The 12,439-nt window shown below is 34.4% G+C and overlaps 2 protein-coding genes across 3 annotated transcripts; both read left to right on the forward strand.

Moving 5' to 3' along the window:
• Positions 1–1,182: 1,182 nt before the first annotated feature.
• Positions 1,183–4,818, forward strand: LOC140841700 (alkylbase DNA glycosidase-like protein mag2). The gene is made up of 2 exons (XM_073209323.1): positions 1,183–2,560; positions 4,303–4,818. The coding sequence occupies exons 1-2, from the start codon at positions 1,401–1,403 to the stop codon at positions 4,322–4,324; spliced, it is 1,182 nt and encodes a 393-aa protein (XP_073065424.1). The 5' UTR covers positions 1,183–1,400; the 3' UTR covers positions 4,325–4,818.
• Positions 4,819–8,668: 3,850 nt separating this feature from the next.
• On the forward strand, positions 8,669–10,027 carry LOC140840564 (zinc-finger homeodomain protein 2-like). Of its 2 annotated transcripts, none has more exons than XM_073207741.1 (2): positions 8,669–9,603; positions 9,779–10,027. In XM_073207741.1, exons 1-2 carry the CDS (start codon positions 8,713–8,715, stop codon positions 9,827–9,829), a joined length of 942 nt encoding a protein of 313 aa, XP_073063842.1. In that variant the 5' UTR covers positions 8,669–8,712; the 3' UTR covers positions 9,830–10,027. The 2 variants fall into 2 exon arrangements, with proteins under 2 accessions (XP_073063842.1, XP_073063843.1); XM_073207742.1 differs by having other exon boundaries at positions 8,669–9,640; positions 9,779–9,864.
• Positions 10,028–12,439: the final 2,412 nt, after the last annotated feature.

Below are 12,439 nucleotides of genomic sequence, written 5' to 3' on the forward strand. Positions count from 1 at the left end.
TTTTACTTTTCCAATGCGCAATTCATATTTTCATATTTTTATATTTGATATTCACTAAAAATGTTGGGTCCGATTCTTACAATCTAAACTGATTCGAGTTGAGGCTCTGGACGTGGTTTAAATCTGAAATCACGAGCAAACTGTTAGAAAGATGTCTGATGTAGTCTTTCCAACATTCAAGTCAACGACTGAATATACATAAAAAAAGAAACAAAATGATGCTACTAAAAAATCAGTACAGTGAACGAATAATAAAATCCTCGTGCCTCTCATTTATAGGAAGTGGAGGACCATACTCGCGAGACAGGGAGTTACTCGTCTCTGATGCACCCACAAACTAGCCATCTCGAGGCAAGTTGACACCAATGAGCTCGCCCCCTAGAGCCGAGCTCCGCACCTACGCTCCTCGATGGCAACCTTTGCTCTTCTTAGTTTAACACGCCACACCTCCGCTTACTTAATCCATCTCCCATCTTCTTGCTTCTTAGCATACTTTAAATTATTTAAACTTTCTTGTTCAATCAATTAATTTTGTTTGGGTATGGGCTCCGATTAGGCTTAACCATATGCTGAATCTATTCACGTGTCCTTTTGATAAATCTAATGTTGCTTAGCCATTTTAATATTCCATATGTTTTTTAATTGAACCGTCCCCCCCATAAGATTACTATGTATCTATTTCAAGTTTACAAAACAATTTTTGGTTTTGAAATTTTTTTTGGAGATTACTTTCTGAGATCCTAACATGCAAACTTTTGAGTGAGTATTTTGTGAGACGGTCTCACGAATCTTTATCTATGAGACGAGTCAACACTACCAATATTCACAATAAAAAGTAATACTCTTAGTATAAAAAGTAATATTTTTTCATGGATGATCCAAATAATAGATGAGTCTCACAAAATACGATCCGTGAGACAGTCTTATACAAATTTTTGCCTAAATATTTTGCTGTGCTAATGATTTGGTGCCGTTTGGTTAGACTTTTGACTTGGTAATTTTGAAAACCTTTTATTATATAATAAAGTAATATTACGCAATTGTTAATAAGAAAATGAAATAAAATATTGATTCATTTGAGATATAAAACAATGTTCTGATTAAACATATTAAAAAAATAAAACATGTAAAATTTTTCTATAAAAAATTTAGTAAACTTGTATTTAATAAATGACACTTCAATCAATCAAGCAATAGAAGTATGGAGGAGATATACCGAGTCTCATCGGTCTTACTTGGCCGTTGACCGCCCAGGACATGACCACGTGGCTCATTCTCATTTCGTATCTGAGCTGAATTTTTCTTCTCCGAACCCAATCTCTACGCGACCGCTATCGCTCTCGCTGCCGCTGCCGCTGCCGCTGCCCCGCCCCCTTCCATTCCCATTCGGCTTGGTTGACATGGGTGAGAAAACCCAAACCCCCATCGAAACCCCACCAAAACAAGAAGCTCAATTCCAAATCGACGCCGGCCAAGCTGCTGCAACTCACTCTTCTGCAATTCAGCGAACGGATTACGTGTCCGTGTCTCCTCCCCGGGCCCCGGTCGTCGCCGATACCGAAATCGCCCATAGCACTCTTAACCCTTCCAAAATTCCAATTCGGCCACAAAAAATTCGCAAACTTTCCATCCCTACCCTAACTTCAGGGGAGAATCCCCAGCCGGCGCCGGTTCAAACCGGCGTCTCCGAAGAGTCCTCCTCCGCGGCCTCTTCAGCAATCATCGCATCCTCCGCCACTCCCACTACGCCAACCACCTCTAGGAACCGGCGGCGCGGCGCCTCCAGAGCTCTTCCTCAGGTAATCAAACCTTTATCTGCCGAAGGAGAAGTTGAATTGGCCCTGCATCACCTCCGGGCTGCTGACCCTTTACTTGTTCCGATAATCGAAACCCTCCCACCTCCCCAATTTGAGTCCCATCATCCTCCATTCCTTGCCCTCGCAAAGAGTATTCTCTACCAGCAACTTGCTTATAAAGCTGGCACCTCCATATATACACGTTTCGTCTCCCTTTGTGGCGGTGAAGACTTTGTCTGCCCTGATTCTGTCCTCGCCCTTTCTTCTCAGCAGCTAAAGCAAATCGGTGTCTCTGGTCGTAAGTCCAGCTACTTGCATGACCTCGCTAATAAGTACAAGTCCGGAATTTTATCAGATGAAACCGTTGTAAAAATGGACGACAGGTCTCTCTTCACGTTGCTTTCAATGGTTAAGGGGATTGGTTCTTGGTCGGTACATATGTTCATGATATTCTCCCTGCACAGGCCGGATGTTTTGCCTGTGAGCGACTTAGGGGTTAGGAAAGGTGTTCAGTTGTTGCATGGTTTGGAAGAGTTACCGAGACCTTCACAGATGGAACAGTTGTGTGAGAAGTGGAGGCCTTATAGGTCTGTCGGGGCATGGTACATGTGGCGAGTCGTAGAGGGAAAGGGTGCCCCTAGTCTTGGTTCTGCAGTTGTATTAGAGGATAATGTCATGCAGCCTCTACAACAGATTGAAGCGTCACAAGATGGGCAGCAGCATCTACATCAATTGCAGTTTGTGGAATCAGTTGGAAGCCTCGGGTAGTTATTACCTAGATTAAAACCTAAATATCTCTCTCTCGAACTCTTGTTGAATTTAAATGTCAAAAAAACTGCTTTTTATAGCAGTTTCTTTTCATTATCAGTGCCTATGGAACAAATGAATAACTTGCTTTTCAGTAGAAAGCATCTTAATGATTGTTGGATGATTCTGAATGTTAATAGCTGGTTAAAACCTTTTAGGAGTTGATTACTTCAAAATAAACTGGAGGAGTTCTCTCATTGGGATTACTTCGAGTTTTCCAATGTTTGATTCTAGTTAATAGGTTGTAATTAATGTTAACTATGATCTACAGGAAGATATTGAGAACCCGAGGTGCCAAACTGTCAACCTTCAAATGCACACACGTATCATCAAATTATTAACTGAGATTCAGTTATTATATAGACTTCATATGTGTTCAGTTTTGTGTATTTATTTATTGGTTGATTACAATGAAATGTTGTGTGGATTGAAAAGAGGTTCTTTTAGTTATCTGATCACAATGTGAGTCCCAGAATTCGTTCCAGAACTATGATGTGGTACAATTGTCTTTTCTGCTGTAAGGGTTCTGTTCTTTTTAAGATTGTTAATAGAGCTTTAAACAATGTTTATTTAGAGTTATCTCATATGACTGGATGAGACAAGATTAGTAAAATTGCTTGTTGAGAAGCTGAATAACATGATCAAACAATTAATCAAAGTTATGTCTGACTTGTTTTCAGTGAATGAGGGTGTATAGAAAATGCACAAACGTTTGCCCCAGTTTTAAATATTGCAAATCCAGAAACTTGTGTTATTTTAAGACATTTGAATTCATCTTGTTTCAAGAGACAGTTGAGCTCTACTTTTCGGGCAGAAAATGATACAGTGAGTAAATGAGGACATTGGAATGCAAATGCAAGAACAATCTTGCCACCTAAGAATTCACACTTGATGTACTAACCCTTTGTTATTGTGCTTTCTGTATGACAAGTCCATTCTCTGTGAAATAGAAAAATATATGTAACACGGGGATGTTCTGCATGTAGAATAGCAACATTTGTGATGGTGGGATGCAGTTTTTTCCATTCTGGTAAAGGATTGAGTGAGTGTTCATTGAGAAGGAATAGGTATGAATTCTTCAAAATATTCAGATAAAACACAAAATTCTAGGATGGTAGATTGTTGCGACAAAGAGAGCTGGGATTTTGATTTGTTAAATAAAGGAGGCTGAGGTGAAATCCTATCATACCTCGTAAAATAGATGAGAATTTGGAGCAATTTTCGTGTTGGTGTGTGAGGATGAGAAAAAATTGAAGTGATAATTTCCTTTCCTTTTGCAATATTTGGATTCAGTTATGTTCTTATAGAGAGCCTACTGACTGTTACTGTACAGAAAATGGTATAAAGGGATGTGCTACATTAGATACCAGGGATCTATTATTAAAAGTTAGCGTGAATCTATAGGACAAAGTTCGCTCGCACCTACTTCATATTCCTCACCTCTTTGTGAAAATGAGTGACCTAAGTTACTGGAGGGATCAATTATATAGCCTCGTAGACCTATTTGAACATCTCCCAAGATGCGATTTGGAATGAGATATTATAGTACTAGTGACAAAACTATCACTGTCCTCTTGATAATCGTGTAGCCTATTTTAATTTAAATATTCATTTTATTAACTCCTGGTGGTGTTTCTTGAATCACAGTGTCACACTACATTGGTTATTAGTTCCTAACTTTTTTCTCCTTTCTTTCCAGGGCATGTATCTGGAACCATTGAAAAACAAAGAATGACCTGCTGCCCATTCCAAACAATAGAATTCTAATTACTGCCTGCCTTGATCTGGTCAATAGTCAGATGACAAAATAATTCCAACACAGGTAGAGCAACTTTTCTCTCAAGAATCGTGGCAAGGAAACACCCCAGCATCCATGGTGCTAATAATATAAGGTAGCTCACACCATATAATTTTTTACTGATAAATCTCTCTTCTGCTCCTCTTTGTGAACACTATCTGTAGATTCGTTGGAAGCTATGAACCATAGATATTTGACTTGAGTTGAGATCAATAGCTCTGTCTCATCAAGTGATAATCATGGTTAGAAGGGGCTGCAATCAGCTCTATATCATGTACTTGTTCATAAACATTTCACGTTGCTTTTAGCAAATGCGCAAGAAGACGATGAACATTGTTTAAATTTCGAAAGTTTATTATTTTTCTCAACTTGTATCATGTTGGTCTTCAACTAGTTAAACATGCTTTTGATGGATTATCCCAAAATTTAAATTCTCAAGACATCCTAGCAAGTGAATCCTAGGCCATCCTTACAAATTTTTGTAATAGGGTCAAGACCATGCCACATCATCGACTCTCACTACAAATTCATAGCAAAAATCCAATTTTGTGGTGATATATATCATTTTACTATGTTTTAGAATGTGGCAACATTCGTACCACACACACACATATATATATACTAGGAATGTATACGTGCGATGTACGTAGATGACTAATAACGAAAAATATAATAACGAGAATTAGATAATGTTTAAATTCGTTTGAATAACATCATGTTTATAAGTATTTATCAATCTAAATATATCAAAACACAATACATAAAAATACATCTGACAATAAATCATATATATTTATTTATTTATATGACATTTTTCTATGTTTTTTTAGAATAAATATTATAGATAATTAATTTTGTATCAGAATCAATCATTTATAAATTAATATTGTGATTAATAATTTAAGAAAAATAAAATTTTAATATAATACCACTCAAATAAATATATATAGTAAAAAAATATATGAATAAAATAATATGTAAAACTCAGTTAAAAAAATTTATTTATATATAAAATTGTAATATATAACAAACGATAATAAACTATCAATATAATTCATATTTATTATAAGGATTATATTGATATATTTTTTGAAAAAATTATATCATAAATTTAGTTTAAAATTTAGAAAAAGAGAAAGAAAAATGTGTATTAATATCTAAATATATCTAAGATGAACAATGAATCACACAAATTGACTAGGAAATGTAAATAAATATTTTTTTTACGTAAAACTTAGAAAATAAAGAAGAACGTGAATTAATGTCCAAATCTATCAAAGATGGACAATGAATAACAAAAAAACCCTTAAAAAGACATATTAATTTAATTTGCTAATTTAAATGAACAAGTAAATGTATAAAAATAATTTTTTGGCATAAAATTTAAGAAATAAAGAGGAATGTGTATTTATGTCCAAATTCATTTAAGATGGACAATGAAATATATAATTTTTTTACATGAAATAAAATTTAGAAAATAAAGAAGAATGTTGATTAATGTCCAAATCTATCAAAGATGGACAATGAATCACAAAAAAAACCCTTAAAAAGACATATTAATTTAATTTGCTACAAAGAAATGTAAAAAAAATTATTTTTTTGGCATAAAAGTTAAGAAATAAAGAGGAATGTGTATTAATGTCCAAATTCATTTAAGATGTGCAATGAATTACAAAAAAAAACCCTTAAGATAACCTAATAATTTAATTGACAAACTTAAACGAACAAGGACATATAAGAAAATTTACAATTGAAGTGGTATAGGCAAACTTAAATGAACAAGGATATATAAGAAAATTCACAATTGAAGTGATATATTTACATGTATGTTAGATTAGATTATATATATATATATATATATATATATATATATATATATATATATATATATATATATATATATATATAAAGTTGTGTGAAGTAGTTAGAGAACTACCCACCAGCTTTTGTAGAACGATGGCTAATAATGTAATATGTGCGACACATCCACCTACTCGAGGGCCAAAATCCTCCTTTACGCTAGGGTGATAGATGTCGATTTTAAGGTCGAGTTTATTTGTATTTTGACCATTAATTATTTCTCCAGAATTTTAATACCAATGTGTACAGTATAGCTTATATCGAACGGTACTACATCACCTTTTGTAACCATTATTGCTCCAAAAACGTGAATGAAATTTGAACAAGTGGTTATCATTAGATCTAATATTGTGAATCAACCCTTCATGTTCTATTCTAATTTCTACCCTTGTATAGCTAGTTACAAATTGGGGTTCATAACATCAGTAGGTCTCTTGTGAGACGCTCTCACAAATATTTACGTGTGATACAGATCAGCTATACCGATATTCACAATAAAAAGTAATATTCTTAGCATAAAAAGTAATAATTTTTTATGAATGACCCAAATAAGAGACTCATCTCACAAAATACGACCCGTGAGACCGTCTCATACAAGTTTTTGTCTTATAACATATTGGTACGAAACAGAACAAGACAACAAAGAGTGGTGTAATGTTAATGACCTCTCTTGTCGGTTGCTTTGTAGGACATGGGGATACAGATTCCAAACTTATCACTTTTCAGAATGATAACTCTAATCATTTTTACTTATGTGAGCAGCACATCGACATTATGATCTATGTTTTTATAGTAAAACGACAATTTTTATTGATGTATAACACGAAATTAACTAAATAAGTTGGTTGTTGGGCAGTGGTGATAATAAGTAACTATCTGTTTGGATGCGTTTATGTTTAAATTAGCTGGATTTCGAATTCTTGATTCGAATTCATCTTGTATATATGATGATTATATGGAGTTGGTCTATGGTAATTCGGAAGATGGTGATCAAGGTTTTTATACCAAGCCGATGCACTAGATCTAGTGCATCGAATTCAATTGATTTGTTTTGTATTTGAACCGAATTTTGTCTATTTCAACTTCGGCTGGTATCATCAAAAAGAGAAATAATCAGTCTTAGTTTTATCTCCATTCTCCCGGGACGGGGGATGTGGTTTTGTAATGATGGCGTGTCTCAAAACTCTATATGGTAGTATCGTCCTTTGTAATGTTGGTCTATCTCAAAACGGGCCATGCAAAGGATTCCCTACCTGGGGATAGAGAGGAAGCGCTAAGGTCCATCTCCTTGATTTGTATTATGCCGACTACCTCAAAATCATTATATCATGTGATCGAGTTTCTCGTATTTTAATGGAAGTTGACATAATGTGTGGATGATCAAATGATTAAAATTTCACTATATAATCATAAGGGGATCGAGTAACATTTGATGTGTATCATAGAAAAATCCGATTATATATATCTCAAGTATCTCGTGAATCAACCAATTAATTGGTTAGATATATCCATGCGGGGAAGCTAATATGTTTTTTTTTAAAGTAAGATGTAATTTTTCTAAATTTCTCCCCTCAAATAATTCAAGTACGTAATTGCGTCACGTTTCCCCTCGTCTCTCCTTTGGATGGCTGATTCTTTTACGGCAAAATCTTGAAGTATTATTCTTTGGGGAGACAAACATTTCCTTTCTCACACTTCTTAAGCATCTTTCTTTTATTATATTTTTAGGTTTTATAGTCCCATTTTTCCCTTAAAGCCCTGCTTCAATCTGTTGGTTTTTTTTTATATATTTATTTACGTTTTAGCATGCTTAATTGCTTGCCTAAAATTGCATTTCTTTAGTGGTGGCCCGACATTTAATGTCCAAGCTATATTTTTTAAGAGTGAGTCTCATGTGAGACGGGTCAATCCTACTCATATTCACAGTAAAAATTAATACTCATAGTATAAAATATAATATTTTTTCATAGATGACCCAAATAAGAGATCCGTCTCACAAATACGACCCGTGAGACCGTCTCACATAAGTTTTTGTCGTTTTTCAAACCCTACCAAAATAAAAAGCTTAGGTAAAAATCCTTCATCTTTCCTCGTTTCATCAGTAAAGCTCCTTCAATATATTTCAACAGAAAAACAAACATAAGAGGATTAAAAAAAAAAAAATATTCAAAACTCCGTTGTCCGTCAATATTTACACTTATTGAAAAGAATTTACTGTGCACTTCCTATACTAATTAATCAACCTGCAAGCAGTGGTTGGGGTGAGTAGAAGCCGAAATCAAATGAAAAGAAACCATAATGCCAACCCTTCAGATATTACTTAGTTTATAATCAACTTATTCGGCACTCTTGAGCTTATTTAGTTGATGTTTCTAAATGTAGAATTCAATAAAGAACACAGAAAAAATAGAGAGAAAAATCTGTGTTTGTTACTCGAGAAGTAGAATTTTAATGGAACGTAGAGATCAAAGAAGGGAAAAAATACCCCCACCACACAACCAAGAATCATCAATGAAGTTGCCTCTTGCACATCTAGTTTCAACCCCATCGGATAGACGAAGAAACGCGACGGTTTCGACCCACCGTGAGATCTCTATTTTCAGCCCTATGCAAACCCTAGATCAGCTCGGCTATGAAGAAAACCCCACCCAAGATCTCGATCCAACCACCGCGAAAACCGTTGGCATGTCAAGTTCAAAGACACCAACTCCACCACTTTTGAGACAGGACTCACCACAACAATCTCCACCAGCTGAAGCTTCCACCCCTTTTAACAGTGCCACATCAATTACCTATAGAGAGTGCCTCAAGAATCATGCTGCAAACACGGGAAACTATGCGGTGGATGGATGCAGAGAATTCATGCCTGGTGGAGAAGAGGGAACCCAAGAATCCCTCAAGTGCGCAGCCTGTGATTGTCACCGGAACTTCCATCGGAAAGAGGTCACGAGCGGGCTGGGACCGTTGCATTTCCTAGCTCTCCCAACACTTAACAGCAGACAAAACTCGACCACGGCAGCTGCATTCCAGCTACATCTTGCCACCACCGTCGCTTCTATGCCGCCCACAAGGGTGAATTATGAGGGAAACAGTGGTGGACTAGGGGAGGCAGAATCATCCAGCGAGTATCTGGACATGTTCCAGCCCATACCAGGCGGATATGCGTTGATCCAACATTCCTCTCCAGGATCGAAAAGGCGATTCAGGACTAAATTCACTCAAGAACAGAAGGACAGGATGCATGAATTCGCAACTAAACTGGGGTGGAGCCTTCAAAACGAAGATGATCAAGAAATGCAGAAGTTTTGCCGTGAAGTTGGGGTGAAAAGGCGAGTTTTTAAGGTATGGATGCACAACAACAAGAAGAAACAAACTTAAGGCAAGAAGTCCCACATCCCACATATTAAGTAAATCTTTAGCCAGCTTGTGTGCCATCATCTAATATGGAAACTACTATTCAAGCCAATATTATATTTCATTTGATTACTTCCAATATTTTGCTCTTATTATTTTGTAGCAATGCAGGGAGAGGAGGAAGTCAGCAGCCAGCAGGAACCATCGATTTTAGGCTTAAATTTGTGTTCGTTTTCTTAAGTTTAATTAATTAGAGTTCATTGTTCAATGAATTGAATGACACTTTTTGCGGTTGATGGAAGTCAACTCCTCATCGATTCCCGAAAGAATACATGTTAGAATATGAACCAGTAAGAGGGTCCATTAAATAACGGGACTTCTATTCAGAAGTCTCCTCCATCATTGCCTCTAAAAGTTTAATTTCTTTTTTCTCATTTGATTCTTTGGAAGACACAAATTAAAATTTATAAAAATTCATATATTATAATATTGAAAATTATGTTTACAAAATTATAAATCAGATTTTTAACATTATTTATAGATAAACACAACAATTGAAAAAGATGCATGGGAGGATCGTTTAATTACATTGAATATGTTTTGTCTGTGTTTGTAGGCAGAATATTCATCCAAGATTACTTGTAATTTCTGGCATACATGACTTACGCGTGCATATATATTTATTATAAAACATAATATAATTTTGTGTCTAGTAAATATTTTTGTGAAATTATAACGATGTTAGTATTATTTTTATTCAAAATTCGTGTCTGAGTTTTGATTTTGTTATATTATATTTATTCAGCTCCTTTGGAGAGACTGAGGAACGCAATCCTTTCGACCCGTCGTGGGATTTCCATTTTCAGCCCAATGCAAACCCTAGATCAGATCCTCTTTGAAGAAAACCCCACCCAAGATCCAGATCCAACCGCCGCGGAACCATCAGAACCACCTCCGCCACGAGAATCGCCACAACCTCCATAACCTGAAGCTAGCTTCCACTTTCAACGATGCCACATCAATCAAATTGTTTTTTAGTCATATATGTTTTGCGATTTTGGCAATGTATATTATCATTCATTCATACTCTTGTATCTTCATTTTTGACATTTTTAGTCTGCTTTTAACGTGAGTGATTATGTGACACTACACATTGAAAAATGATTAAAATTGTCAAAAAACAAAGATAACAGACCAAAAATAGAATTGACAATATAGATGGCCGAAATCGCAAAGTGTCAAATATCACGTCGTATGTCCAACTGATATCAAGAAATTCTCCTGGTGAAACACGTCGTATGTCCAACTGATATCACAACAATTAGTATCATTTTAGTGTAATATATATTAAAAAGTTATTTACAATGAACTCTTTTCGAGTAATAAAAAATTACTTCTATTGATTTAATGCTGCAATACAGTTTGGATTGTTTGATTGGGAAGGTGCTAACACCTAATTATTAATTAAATTTCTCCTATATATAATGGAGTTAGCTAGATTATCAAACCCTAATTATTAGTTCTGATGAGCTCGAATCCTGGCGTTGGAAGTTTGTATAAATAAAGTTAATTTTTTTTTTTCCAAAAAAGGGACTAATTTAATATTTTTACACTATTGAAAATTTTTCTTGAATAAAACCCATGAAACACGTTTAAATTTCTCGAGACAGAGATACCAGGAAACTTTAATCTGTTCATGTTTCATGAAATTAATTAATAGTCGTGAGGGTTTAATGTTTATTAGAAAATTTATACAATTATAATAATTAAATTTTAAAAAATGAAATATGAAGAACGATACATCAAACAATTGAATAAAATACTAGGATTTTTGGAAGAGGATAAATTTATATTGTTCAATTATATGTCCGTAAATGAATGGTACATAGATAAATTAAATTATTTTGATAATTGTTTAAATATTTATCTCCATTCATTTAAAATCTAAAGAAACTTTTTGATTTTGCAGCCTTTTGAAAGGAGACTTAAATCCCACTAAAAAATCGTTGGTCGGAAGATAACTGTAAAAAAATTCCCCACTCAATAAGCTAAAATTTAAATAAAGGAATTATAAATTAATAAATAGTTTTAAAGATTAGATATAAAACTTTTCAAGCAGCTCAATTATTTTTATTGCAGTTTTAATGTTAAAATTTGATCAATTTTAATTTTAAAATAATTTATTACATAAGTTAATTTCTGATAATGGATTTAAATCATTTTCGATCTTATTAAGAAACTCGTCAAGGTGACCTGGTATCCAGGTTGAGAAGTCGACATCTTATTTCTTGTTTCCATTTTCTCGTCTCTAATTTGAACGTCGAAAGAATTTTAATAGAAAATTTTCCCTTATCATATAACCCGATTTTTTTCGTTTTCGTCCTGCGGAATAAAGAGGAACCCGATTTATCCCCACAGGAACACCCATATCATCACAAATCCTTCGATATGAAATAAAGTTATTTAAAACTAACACCTCAAATATTTCCCACGAATTCAAATCGGTTTATGTTTAAAAAAAAAATAAATATGATTTGATGAATAATTATTATTATTTGCAATTAAAAGAAGGTTTATATAGTATACGAAAAGCGTATCAGGAAATTAATATACGAATAAAATAAAAATTTGATCTTTCATATATACTACTAGCTTTAATTTGAAAAGTATTATTATAGATGATGTGTTAAGCATTTATGAAAGAGAGTGGTATTGAGATGAGTTACCTCCTGAAAAGTTTTGTGTGTCAAACTGCTGACGTTGTTTCGCTCAATCTGGTTGGCTAGGTTGACCGTAAAAGAGCGACGTCAGATCTTAACGGGTA

This window comes from Primulina eburnea, chromosome 9, assembly GCF_022965805.1.
Source record: "Primulina eburnea isolate SZY01 chromosome 9, ASM2296580v1, whole genome shotgun sequence".
In the NCBI taxonomy this organism is placed as follows: domain Eukaryota; kingdom Viridiplantae; phylum Streptophyta; class Magnoliopsida; order Lamiales; family Gesneriaceae; genus Primulina; species Primulina eburnea.